Here is a 13,704-nt window from a genome sequence, read left to right on the forward strand (position 1 = left end):
CCCATCTCCTACCCACTAAGCAGCGAACAAATCTTCGCTGCAGGAAAGGGAAGAAGCAGGATTTGACGCTATTGGTCCAATGTTTGGCTTCCTATTGGGCAGGAGTCACGTTGACTCAGATGGGCGAGGCTGCAAGCGTGACATATCCCGCCACGGATGGCCAGGGACGCGGCAGGAGGCGGGAGCGGAAGTGGGGCGGCATGTGGGTGGGGTGGGTGACGGAAGGGGAGGGCCAGGGGAAGGCGTTCCTGTGGGCCCTTTTCCGGTGCAAGGGGCCGGAAGTTGTGGCCCGGCCGTGTCAACTCGGGGGCTGCGGGTTGAGAGTGCCGCTGAGACCGCGACCATGGGCGGGAAGAACAAGCAGAGGACCAAGGGGAACCTGAGGGTGAGTGCGGGGTGGCCCAGCCAACCTAGGAGTCCTCGCCTCGCAGTGTGGCTGGCTCCGCCCGGCGCAGGGCCGGAGGATGTATGGAGCGCCGCTGTGGGGAGGCGTGCGTTTGCGTGTCGAGTGTGACCTCTCTGTTGTGTGTGCGTCCCCGCGGGCGGGGTGGGTTATCTCTGAGCAGATTGGGGAGTCGTAAGAGAAAAGATGTTCCGTGCCAGAGCTGTCCTCACCCGAGCACATCCCCCCCGCCCAACATTTTCATTAAGAATTGGTTCCGTGTCAGCTTCAAGAGGAAGGTTACCTGGACAGGGTGGCAGGGGTGAGCAAGGGAATTGGGTGGGAAGCAGTTAAGGTGAGCCTGGTGTGCAGGGTATCTCGGATCATGTCGCTCCTTCGCTTATAAACCTGCTGTGGCTGCCCACATCCCTCGGGGTAAAGGCTAAAGCCGTTACGACGATACATACACGGTGCATGGTCTGCTGCGGCCCCTTTCCACCTCCGACCGCATCTTCAACTCCCTCCGCCTCGCTCACTCCATCTGGCCATGCTTATCTCTTCACCGAAACTTGACCTTGCCTGGCAGGCTCCCCGACGCTCTTTTGTTAGGTGCCTCCAAATTTTGCCTGAGATATCTCAGTGAGGTCTCTGGTGATCACCCTATTTTAAGTTGTAGCCCTCCACCCCGCTCCCTTTTCTCCTTTCCTGCTTTATTTTATTCCGTTGCATTTATGACTTCTAACATATTAGTTGACTGTACCGCTTCATTTACTGTCTTGCTTCACTAGGATATTAGTATAGGATATAAGCATCTTGAAGGCAGGCGTTTTTATCTGCTGCTGTTATCCTTGGAGCCTAGAACAAGGATTAGCATATAGTAGAAGTTCACTAAATACTTGTTTAAACCCCAAAGTGGACTAAACCTACAGGATTGGGGATGCCATAATGATATTTTTTTATAGTACTAGGTTTATTATGGCACAGTCTAATTTTATGAGGATGCTTTTTTCCTGTTTCTGAAACAATTCTCGTGATTCCAGTACCACATTTTCTTAGATCTGTCACTTAATCTGTTTTGGAGGTTAATAATAGTAACAGTGATAATAGTAACTTACCTTGTGTTAGTACTCTCCTAAATGCTTTACTTGCATCCTCATTTAATTTAAAAAATTTTTCTCAATGTTTACTTTTGAAATATTCCAAATATTAGGAAAAGTTGCAAGAATATTAGAGCAACAACTCATAAATTCTTTACCTAGAATTACCAATTGTTAATCTTTGGTCACTTTTGCTTTCTCTTTCTAAATATATGTATTTTGCTGAACCGTATGAGAATTAGTTGCAGAAATCATGACCCTTAACTCCTAAATACTTCAGCATGTATATTCTAAAAACAGCACCATTCTTCTACATAACCGTGAGCAATTATAAAATGCAGAAAATTCAACTTCAGTATAATACTATTATCTAATAATATACATTATCATATTCAGATTTCTATAGTCATTTCAATATTGTTCTCTGTAAGTTTTATTTAGATATAACATTTAAAAACTTTTTAAAATTAATTTTTGGCTCTTGGTGCGTGAGGGCTTTCTCTAGTTGCGGTGAGCAGGGGCTACACTTCGTTGCGGTGCACGGGCTTCTCATTGTAGTGGCTTCTGTTGCAGAGCACGGGCTCTAGGCACGCGGGCTTCAGGAGTTGAGGCACGTGGGCTCAGTAGTTGTGGCTTGTGGGTTCTAGAACACAGGCTCAGTAGTTGTGGCGCACGGCTTAGTTGCTCTGTGGTATGTTGAATCTTCCCGGACCGGGGACCGAACCCATGTCCCCTGTATTTGCAGGTGGATTCTTAACCTCTGAGCCACCAGGGAAGTCCCTAGATATAGCATTTTTAAAAACATCCAAGATCCATGAAAGGATCACTCATTCCATTTAGCTATCATTTAGATCTAGGCAGTTTTCCTAGTGCCTTTTTTTGGAGGAAGATTCTTTTATGACATGGACAATTTGGAATAGTCTAGGCAATTGATTTGCTTAACTTAGATTTGTCTAATTGTTCCTTATAATTACATTCAGGTTAAACAGTTTTTGACAGAAATGCTTCATAGATGATGTGTATTTCTCAGTGCCTCTCAAACCACGGGGACACATAATGCCTGTTTATTAATGAGACACATAATCCCATTATTGGTGGTATATGTTTAATCACTTGATTAAGGTGATGTCCATTGTATAAGTGTCTCTTTTTATTGGCTATTAACAAATAATATGTGGAGTAGTAACTTCAGAATAACCTGTTCTCTCATAGACGTTCACTTAATGGTTTTTAGCATCCTTTGATAATTCTTGCTGGAATCAATTATTATTATGGTGGTTTGAAAACTTATATTTAATCTTGACTACACCTAAGTAATGATTTAGTGACTGTTGTCTCATTTTAAAGATGATGATTCTGACACTTTGAGAATTAGCTTGCCTAAATTCATGTAGTCAGGAAGTTGTGGAGTTGGGATTTGAACTTCAGAGTGGCAGTCATTCATTCAACAGAAGACTTTGAATACTGAATGCCATGTATTCAAAGATGATAGAGAAATTTTCTGCTCTTGAACTATTAGTTTGATGATAGACAGATAAGTAAAAAAATAATTGTAATATATTAAAGAATTATGATACAGGTGTCAGCAAAGTGGGAGAACAGAAGAGAATGGTGATTGACCGGAGAGGCAAATGTTGAACACATGAATGTGTTTTCAGGGATAAGTGGGAGTTTGTCAGGGAGAGAAAAGATTACACAAAGACCAAATTGTGGATAACTAATAAGAACATGCTGTGTAGCACAAGGAACTCTACTCAAATACTCTGTAATGGCCTGTATGGGAAAAGAATCTTAAAAAAAAAAAAGTGGATATATGTATATGTATATGTATAATTGATTCACTTTGCTGTACACCTGAAACTAACACAACATTGTAAATCAGCTATACTCCAATAAAAATTTAAAAAAAAAGAAACGTGTTTGCTGTTTGAAAAAAAATGAATAAAAAGACCAGATTGTGAAAAGGCATGACATATTCGGGGAACTTTGTATTGAGTTTGGAACTAGAACATAAATAGTGGGAACAAAAGGGAGCACAGGGAGGAGGAAGTGGGACAAGGGAAGAAAAAAGTGTTAGAAAGATGACTGGAGAGGTCGAGGCCAGATGGTGAAAGGTCCCGAAAGCTTCCTGAATTTGGTCTTTAAACTGTAGACTCAGGATTGCCACCTCAAATATTATACCTCTAGAAGCCAGGCACAAAAGAATGAAGTAGGTGTAGTGTAAGAAAATTAACTGCCAGAAATACTATCGAGGTTCTTTTTTTTTTTTTTTTTTTTTCCCGGTATGTGGGCCTCTCACTGCTGTGGCCTCTCCCATTGCGGAGCACAGGCTCCGGATGCACAGGCTGAGTGGCCATGGCTCACGGGCCTAGCCGCTCCGCAGCATGTGGGAACTTCCCGGACTGGGGCACGAACCCGTGTCCCCTGCATTGGCAGGCGGACTCTCAACCACTGCGCCACCAGGGAAGCCCAGTATCGAGGTTCTTAATTTTTGAACTGTGGGTATGAGCATATAACGTACAGTTGAGAAAGTAACAAGAAACAGTAAGTACATTTTAACTTCAAAGTAGATGTTGAAAAAAAGATACAATTAGTTGAAAATAATTTGTTTCTGTGAAACTGGTCGTCTGATACCTTTTCTGTACCTAGGTACCACTGTCAGCTCTGGTCTAAAGGTCAGTTCAGAATTCAGCCTTGGCTCCTTTAGCTTTTAGCTTTTTATACTATTTCATTATTCTGTTTCATAATAAAACTGTTTACACATGAGATTATAGGTAAGATTCCAATCTCTTAATGTCATCATAGTTTTCAGAATTATAATTCACTAACTTCCTTTGTAGCTCTTTATTCATGTATCAATATTGAGAAGGTAAACTGAATAATGTTAGTTCATTTTAATCAAGTTTTAAAATAGAGAACCTTTTTTGAAGTTAGGCCAAGTGCCACTGTTTTGAAAAAATATCTAGTCCATCATTTTCATTTCTGGTCACTCATTTCAGTTTAGAAAGTAGTACAGATTATTATTCCTTGATAAATGATTTTCCCAAGCACAGTTTTGCTAGGTATGAACAAACTGAATCACACATTTGGATTTTCAGACATTCTTACAGAGTAATAAGAAATAGATGAGTTTAGATGGGTTGTGATGTCATCCTGGACATTGAACTGAGGCATTTTCCTATTAGATGACAATGAATACATTAATTTCTTTCAGCAGTTCAAGTATTTTCTTTCTTTGTCACAAAGAATCCTTTAATTTTTAGTACTGGAAGCTACTATATTGTGTATCAATCAAGCCACTGACTGTGTTTCAAAGCAAAGGAGTGTATCTTATATCCTGATCATTGTATTGATTTTTATGTACATACTAATGTAATTTGTAACCATTTTAGCCCAGAGAGATTTGGTTAGGCTTCGGGTATGTGGAAATGAGTGTGTCTGCCCACAAGGAACTCCTGGTCTAGAAGTTGCTAACATTAGACTTGTCCTAGGATAGTTGCTTAATAAATATTTGTTGAATGAGTGGATGAATGAAGAGATATCCATTTATGGGTTAATTTTTCACCACTACACAGTATACATATGTGTGTATACATACTATTTATACAAAAGTTGGAAATAAAAAATTTCATAAAATAGTACTTATTCTTACCATATGTGATGCATTCTGATTTTTAAAATTTTGTCCTGTTTCTTTAAAATGTTGCCATGGCCCATTAAGTTGATATCATGAGCCTCTAATGGCTTGTAATCGCAACTTTAAAAACATGGTTCTGATGTTTAGGAAACTAGGAAATAGTTCCTAGGATCATTATTGTTAAGTTCTTGGTGACAAAAATATTTATCTTTGGCGAACATTGCAATAGATGCATAGGCTAGAGGGGAAAAGTCCTCAAATAGAAGTTTGCTTCATTGTGGGAATTGTCAAGTAATTACTCCAAAGAACTCAAAGTTAAATTTTGAACTCTTCCTTGACTCTGACTTTTTTTCTCCCTACTTTCTTACCAGCCTTCAAACAGTGGCCGAGCTGCAGAACTCCTTGCCAAGGAACAGGGAACAGTGCCTGGATTTATTGGTTTTGGAACATTTCACAGTGACCTAGGCTATGTTCCTGCTATTCAAGGAGCTGAAGAAATAGACAGTCTTGTGGATTCTGATTTCCGAATGGTGCTGCGGAAACTTTCAAAGAAGGATGTCACGACAAAACTAAAAGCAAGTTTTACTGTTTTCATTAAAATGATCAAGAAAATCTTTTTGTTAAAATGTCATTGGCATATTTTATGTAAAGAAGAATGAGGAATCATCACTAATAAGTACTTTTACAATTGTAATTTTTTCTGACACAGACTTTAGGTTATACTTATCTTCTGGGTTATAAGTTAGTTTGTTGTTCTGCACTTTTTAGAATCACTTTGGAATTCTGGCTTTACAGTTTTTCCTATTAAGTAATGTAATTTTGACTCTATAATTTTAAATGGGTTTTTTTTGTTTGTGTACGTTTTATATATTTTTTAAAACAACTGAAAAGTTTCTACCATACTAACCTATAAAGGAACTCTTCAGATTAGTCCCATATGGCACAAACAGGGATGGTGTATTCTCACGTTACATAAAATAGACTAAGCTTCTAGAACAGCATAAATATAATCAACAGCCAATATTATGGCTGTTGATCCTTAACAATTTTAATAATTTATTTTAGGCTATGCAGGAATTTGGAACCATGTGTACAGAGAGAGACACGGAAACTGTAAAAGGAGTTCTTCCATATTGGCCAAGAATTTTCTGCAAAATTTCACTAGTAAGTATTAAGACTTGACTAGTTTATTTCTGTTGTGGTTTTTTTGTTTTGTTTTTTGTGTTTTTTGTTTTTGTTTTTGGTTGAAGTTGTGGGGACTGTCAAATTTATTATTCATTTTTGGTAAGGTTATGGAATGTTATGTCAATATTATTATGCAGATTGGATCATGTTGGGTTGTAAAAAGGAGTCTGTTAGGTCCTTACTATAGAATTACCTAGATACTTTTAAGTCATAGTAAATTTTGACAACGTAATTTCTTTGTATACTTGCTGCAGAAGAATGAGAATGAATTGCTTATTTATTCCAGGCTTAGCCCTGACTCTGTCTTGAATACAGTCATTTTTATCTCATTGGGAAAAGGCAAAATTAATCAGTTTTTTAATATAATGATTGATTTTAGTTTAGCTTTGTGCATAGGTGAATTCTTATTAATGGGTCTTCATCACATACCCAGAAATGTCAGTATTTATTTTTATGGGTTAGAGCTGTTTTAAACCATATTATATTTTCAATAGGATCATGACCGCCGGGTTCGAGAAGCCACACAGCAAGCTTTTGAAAAACTTATCCTTAAAGTTAAGAAACACTTGGCTCCTTACTTAAAAAGTTTAATGGGCTATTGGCTAATGGCTCAGTGTGATACTTACACACCAGCTGCATCTGCAGCAAAAGATGCCTTTGAAGCAGCTTTCCCTCCAAGCAAGCAACCTGAAGCCATAGCATTTTGTAAGGATGAAATTACAAGTGTAAGTCTTTGGAACCATCCTGTATCTATTTTTTAAAGTATTTAAGGGATATAAGGCATATTACAAAGGCAGCTCTTTTACCTAGCATTGTGAGGGTATGAGAAGTGAAATATTTTTCAGTGGAAGATTGCGTTTTTTTAAATGGTGTTTATCAAAGTTGATCATTTTGGCTTTTTAAACATAATTGACTTTTTGGATTGGATCTTTCTAAATGATTTAAGTTTTCCCTGTTTGTTTTAATTTACTGTATCTAAAAAATTTTAGATATGTGCTTTGTAATGTATAATCTAAAAAAAGAATACATCTAAAATCAAATCTAGGGGCTTCCCTGGTGGCGCAGTGGTTGAGAGTCCGCCTGCCGATGCAGGGGACACGGGTTCGTGCCCCGGTCCGGGAAGATCCCACATGCCGCGGAGCGGCTAGGCCCGTGAGCCATGGCCGCTGAGCCTGCGCATCCGGAGCCTGTGCTCCGCAACGGGAGAGGCCACAACAGTGAGAGGCCCGCGTACCGCAAAAAAAAAAAAAAAAAAAAAAAAATCTAAACTTTTTTTCCCCATATTTCCAAATCAATATGTGTATACAGATCTGTTTCATCCTGGTATTCCTTTGTATATATAGATAAACAACAGTTTATTTAACTTCTTTCATTTTAATACACATTTGGGATTCTTCCCCAGTTTTTTTTTTAAGAATAGTTTTATTTATTTATTATTTTTTTAAATATTTATTTACCCAGTTTTTTATAACAAACACTGTGCCTCAGTGAACATTCTTGAATAGATTTCTTTATACTCTGTAGGAGTGGGAGTTACCAGACTTCTAGTAACTATATGTTGGGTCAAAGGGTTTAAATTTTTTATAGATATGGATAAACTGCCCTTCAAAGGGCCATACAAATTTGTACTTCCATTAACAGATACACATTTCTCCAACACTTGGCCAGCAGTTTTGCCAGACCGATATCAGCCATAACTTTTTTTTTTTTTTTTTTTTTTCTTTTTGCGGTATGTGGGCCTCTCACTGTTGTGGCCTCTCCCGTTGCGGAGCACAGGCTCCGGATGCGCAGGCCCAGCGGCCATGGCTCACGGGCCCAGCCGCTCCGCGGCATATGGGATCCTCCCAGACCGGGGCACGAACCCGTATCCCCTGCATCGGCAGGCGGACTCTTAACCACTGCGCCACCAGGGAGGCCCCAGCCATAACTTTTGTGGCTTTTAGTTTGTACACAATACTGTCCTTCCTCATTTTTTCTCTCCCTATTTGCTATTCCTGATATACAGACTGGAAAAAACTAGATACCAATTTGTTAGTATTATACCAAGAAATAAAAATAGATGGACTGGGCTTCCCTGGTGGTGCAGTGGTTGAGAGTCCGCCTACCGATGCAGGGGACACGGGTTCATGCCCCGGTCCGGGAAGATCCCACATGCCGCGGAGCGGCTGGGCCCGTGAGCCATGGCCGCTGAGCCTGTGCTCCACAATGGGAGAGACCACGACGGTGAGAGGCCCGCGTGCCCCCCCCCAAAAAAAAAAAAAAAAAAAAAAAGAAAAAAAAAATAGATGGACTGTGAGTCCATTGAGGAGAAGTAAAAATTTTTTAAAAAAAGATAATGCTTGCATTTATTTCTTTATTTAGTATATTTCCATAGCACCCTATATATAATCCTACTTAAACACCTTCCCTCCTCGACTCCCTTGTTTTCTCCCTGCTTCCCTCCTTTCAGTTAGTCGACCTTTCTGTGGCTTCCCATTATACTTACAAGTCCAGATTTCTTATCTTGGCCTACAAGGCTCTGCATGATGTGGTCCCTTCTTACCTATCTGATCTCTTCACCCAACATCTCTCTACACACACACACACACGCACTCACGCATGCACGCACACGCACGCGCGCACACACACACACACACACACATTCTAGTTCCCCCTTTAAGTTCTTGGTTCTTACATTCTTTATTTTTCTGTTGTACCAGAGTTGTTTTTCTAGGGTGATGGTTTGTAGTTGTGTGATTTTTTTTGGCCGCACCGTGCATCTTGTAGGATCTTAGTTCCCGGACCAGGGATTGAACTGGGGCCCCAGCCTTGAAAGCGCTGAGTCCGAGCCACTGGACTGCCAGGGAATTCCCTAGGGTTTGTAGGTTTAATCATACTCTCAAAGGGAGTTCTCTATCCCAACTGTAAATTAAATATCATTGATTTCTTTAAAATATCAAGTGATGAATGTTATGAGTGAAGTATCATGAATTTGGACACTTAAGAGTTTCAGAAAATGGATTTTGAGATAATTAATTTGGCTATTCATAGTTTTGTTTATTTGGTTGGTTTTTTGTTCTTGGTTTTATTATGGATGGGTAACTGATCATTGGATATGTGGATTATTTCCTCCATTATTTTACTTTTAGTTGGCTGTGTCACAGATATACAGATATTGGGTTTGAACTTTCCTAAGTTCAAAACAAATTTATTAGAGAGGAGTTAGGCAAATGAGATCAAAATGTCATAGTGTCTATAAGAGAACATGGGCTCTGGGTCATACCACTGGGCTCTAGTCCACTCTGCCATTAGTTGGGGTGTTTGACCATGGGCAAGTTTCTGTGCTTCCATTTCCTCATCTGTTAAAGTAGGAATCAACTTGTACTTCATCGAGTTGTTTTGAGGATTTCGTTAATGCATGGAATGTGCTCAAAGCAATACATGGTAAATGGAAAAACTCAGTAAATGTTGGTTATTATTATTGCTGATAAAATTGATACTGGAACAGTGGACTTGCTAGTACTGTCCCCCAGAAGTAAGCAGACTTACTCAGCATTTCAAATGGAACCTTGAACCTTCCTCCATGATGGAGCAGAGCACAATGTTGTTCTCTGTGAGCAGGGAGGTGCTCAGAAAAGAGGGGCGAGGAGGGCTTCCCTGGTGGCGCGGTGGTTGAGAGTCCGCCTGCCGATGCAGGGGACACGGGTTTGTGCCCCGGTCCGGGAAGATCCCACATGCCATAGAGCGGCTGGGCCCGTGAGCCATGGCTGCTGAGCCTGCGTGTCCGGAGCCTGTGCTCCACAACAGGAGAGGCCGCAACAGTGAGAGGCCCGCGTACAGCCAAAAAAAAAAAAAAAAAAAAAAAAAAGAGGGGCGAGGAAAGCAGAGCCTAATTCCCTCCCAAACTTACTAATTGGCCATCCCATTCACTTCACTGCTGTGTGCAAGAGGAATGGAGAAGCAAGAGGCCAGGAGTATTTAAGGGAAAATTCCTCTCAGTGGAAACTGGAGGTGTTTGGAAGAAGTACCTTATCTTTCTTTACCCCAGCAGGTGCCAACCTTGGGGATTGATGGGGGAAAAAATTGGTAAAATTCAAACCTTTTAGTTTTGATACTTAATTTTGCTACTTAATTTTGCTACTTTTGTGAGAAAGGAGATAAAAACTTTTAGTTAACATGAAGTTTATGTTCTGTCTCTTCACCACTGACAATTCAATAAAATCTCAAGACTATGGCATTTTTCCCCCTCTATAGGTGCTGCAGGATCATCTTATAAAAGAAACACCTGATACACTCAGTGACCCACAGTAAGTTGTATTGTTTCTGTGTAACTCAGATTAAGTGAAACTGTTTCACTCATAGGTAGTAAGATGATAATTTCAATGTGACATTTTTTAAAAAAGGGATGGTAAATGTTGATGTGAAAATACTTAATATAGTGCTATTTGCCAGGTGCTGTTTTAAGTGCTTTTACCTGCAAGTTGTCCCGCTATTTAATTTGAATTATCTGGGAGCGCATGTGTTTGGTTCTTTTACAAAGAGATGTTTTTTTAGGTTTTTTCCACATTTGCCTTTTGACAGTCATAGCAGGAACCATTTTAAGGTCTGGATGAAATAGTTGAAGAACTATGAATAGTTCTATTGTAAGAATAGTAAGATGTTCCATTTACTTTTTACTCTTGTGTTCTAATCAAACTATTAAGAGTCTGTAAGGGAAAGGACTCTTAGATGCAGTGTTATTTATTCTCTAATCATCCAATTAACTGCTACTGAGAGCAGTGTACATGCACACTTATTTCAAGCCACAACTCTTAATTTACTTTCACCTTTTATTATTCGAATAATATGTGATTAAAATTCTATGTATATTGGCATTTTGTGGGGGTTTGGCACAGGGAGAATGAATATAGAGATAAAGCAACTTTGGTAGATATTCAATGATAAAACATTTAAAATAGAAGTGCTGAATATGTAGTTTGTCTTATTCTCAATCCTTATATGTATTTATTTTCTTTTTCCATCAAGAACTATTCCAGAGGAAGAGAGAGAAGCTAAATTCTATCGGGTTGTAACTTGTTCCTTATTGGCATTGAAAAAGTTGCTTTGCCTCCTACCTGATAATGAGCTTGATTCTCTGGAGGAGAAATTTAAGTCTCTTTTATCACAGAACAAGTTTTGGAAGTATGGAAAACACAGTATACCTCAGGTATCTTAATCTTTTTTTATTTTAAGACATTCCTCTGATTCCTTTTTCTCCCCGGATCTTATTATTTTTTATTTAGGCTTCATGTTTATTGTTTATGTTTAAAGTTCTGCAGACAATTTTTTTGTGGTGAGACTGAATTACCTCTCTTACTAGAATGTTCTTGTATTTTCATTTTTTTATTTAGTTGTTTGGACCTCCGATTCAGAGTTGAATCATCATCTTCCTCTGTTCATGGCACCTTAAAACTGCTGGGTGTGTGCAAGTCTCTTCTTTTTAATGTATTTATTTTTTCCCTTTTGTCTGTCTGTCTCCATTTTCCACCTCCACCAGCTGCCCGTTCTAAGTGTGATTACTGTATGTGCTTTCGTCTGTGCAGTCGATTCTCATTACTTACTGTGATTATATTCTGTGAAGTCCACGAACACTGAATTAGTGAACACCGAAGCATCGCTCTTAGGGGAAATGCAGGCTTAGGCTCCTGTTAGTCTCTTGTCACGACATTTTTGACAGTTGGTCAGTACATAACCTTGTTTTATGTGTGTCTGTTTAAAGACACCTTATTTAATGTATATTGTTGATTCACTAACTTTGAATTCCCACACCACAGCACTAGACATCATGCCTGAATGAAGTTTATCTAATTTTCTCTATTAGGCATGTCACAGCCTTTTTGCATGTTTTTTTTTTTTTTTTTTTTTTTTTGCGGTACGCGGGCCTCTCACTGTTGTGGCCTCTCCCGTTGCGGAGCACAGGCTCCGGACGCGCAGGCTCAGCGGCCATGGCTCACGGGCCCAGCCGCTCCGCGGCATGTGGGATCTTCCCCGACCGGGGCACGAACCCGCGTCCCCTGCATCGGCAGGCGGACTCTCAACCACTGCGCCACCAGGGAAGCCCCTTTGCATGTGTTTTTAATTACATAAATGATACTAATGATACTGTGTTATATTTCATCCCATTTATTGCTTTTTACTTAGTAGTTTTTTTTTTTTTTTTTTTTTTTTTTTTTGTGGTACGCGGGCCTCTCACTGTTGTGGCCTCTCCTGTTCTGGAGCACAGGCTCCGGACGCACTGGCTCACGGGCCCAGCCCCTCCGCGGCATGTGGGATCTTCCCGGACCAGGGCACGAACCCGTGTCCCCTGCATTGGCAGGTGGACTCTCAACCACTGTGCCACCAGGGAACCCCTTAAATTTTATACATGTACTTTTTGTTTGTTTGTTTAAGGAAATATTTATTTATTTATTTATTTATTTAGGCTGCGACAGGTCTTAGTTGCGGCATGCGGGATCTTTTTTTTTTTTTTTTTTCAATTAATTATTATTTTGGGCCGTGTTGGGTTTTCTTTGCTGCGCGTGGGCTTTCTCTAGTTGTGGCGAGTGGGGACCACTCTTCCTTGCACTGTAGGTGCGAGGGCTTCAGTAGTTGTGGCTTGCAGGCTCTAGAGCACAGGCTCAGTAGTTGTGGCGCATGGGCTTAGTTGCTCTGCAGCATGTGGGATCTTCCTGGGCGAGGGCTCGAACCTGTGTCGCCTGCATTGGCAGGCAGATTCTTAACCACTGCACCACCAGGGAAGTCCCAATCTCGCAGGGTCTTTTAGTTGTGGCATGCGAGCTCTTAGTTGTGGCATACATGCAGGATCTAGTTCCCCGACCAAGGATCAAACCCAGGCCCCCTCCATTGGGAGCACGGAGTCTTACCCACTGGACCACCAGGGAAGTCCCAGTAGTTTTTTAAAAAGTACTAAGATATTTAAATCCATTACATTCCTGTATGTATATCTGGCCCATGGCTTCTAACTGATGTGTAGTACTCAGAAGTTTGCATACATTCCATTTTACCTGTTCATTCCCCCAGTGATAGACACCTTGATTGCCTTCGACTCCCTGCTCTCACAAGTAAGGCAGCAGTGAGCATCTTCATTCATGTATCCCCAGATCTGTGAGAATTTCTTTTTCTGAAATTCTCTTAATTTCTGAATTGCTGAGTTAAAGAGTATAGGCGTACTTAATTTTCTGAAGTACTGCCAGATTGCTTACCTGACTTGCTGCATTAGTCTAGGCTCAACTATCAATACATGATGACTACTATATATCCTTATACTGTAGCCAGGACTGGGCATCATTCAACTTCCTATTTTTCAGTAGTCTAATTAGGAGTTCAAATGATACCTTTCTTTAATTTTAATTACTCTGCTAACTAGTGACTTTTAACATCTCTTC

At 40.2% G+C, this 13,704-nt stretch overlaps 1 protein-coding gene across 2 annotated transcripts in view; it reads left to right on the forward strand.

The window, feature by feature from the left end:
- Window positions 1–256: 256 nt before the first annotated feature.
- Window positions 257–13,704, forward strand: part of LTN1 (listerin E3 ubiquitin protein ligase 1) — a 67,497-nt gene continuing 54,049 nt past the window's right edge. The window contains exons 1-6 of one of the 2 annotated variants that reach the window (XM_060098589.1): window positions 257–385; window positions 5,488–5,691; window positions 6,182–6,280; window positions 6,796–7,026; window positions 10,535–10,587; window positions 11,306–11,486. In XM_060098589.1, the coding sequence (XP_059954572.1) occupies window positions 344–385; window positions 5,488–5,691; window positions 6,182–6,280; window positions 6,796–7,026; window positions 10,535–10,587; window positions 11,306–11,486 (810 nt within the window). In that variant the 5' untranslated portion in view covers window positions 257–343. The remainder of the gene's footprint in view (window positions 386–5,487; window positions 5,692–6,181; window positions 6,281–6,795; window positions 7,027–10,534; window positions 10,588–11,305; window positions 11,487–13,704) is intronic. The other variant, XM_060098588.1, reaches the window with a different exon arrangement.

Source organism: Mesoplodon densirostris, chromosome 5, assembly GCF_025265405.1.
Source record: "Mesoplodon densirostris isolate mMesDen1 chromosome 5, mMesDen1 primary haplotype, whole genome shotgun sequence".
NCBI lineage: Eukaryota > Metazoa > Chordata > Mammalia > Artiodactyla > Ziphiidae > Mesoplodon > Mesoplodon densirostris.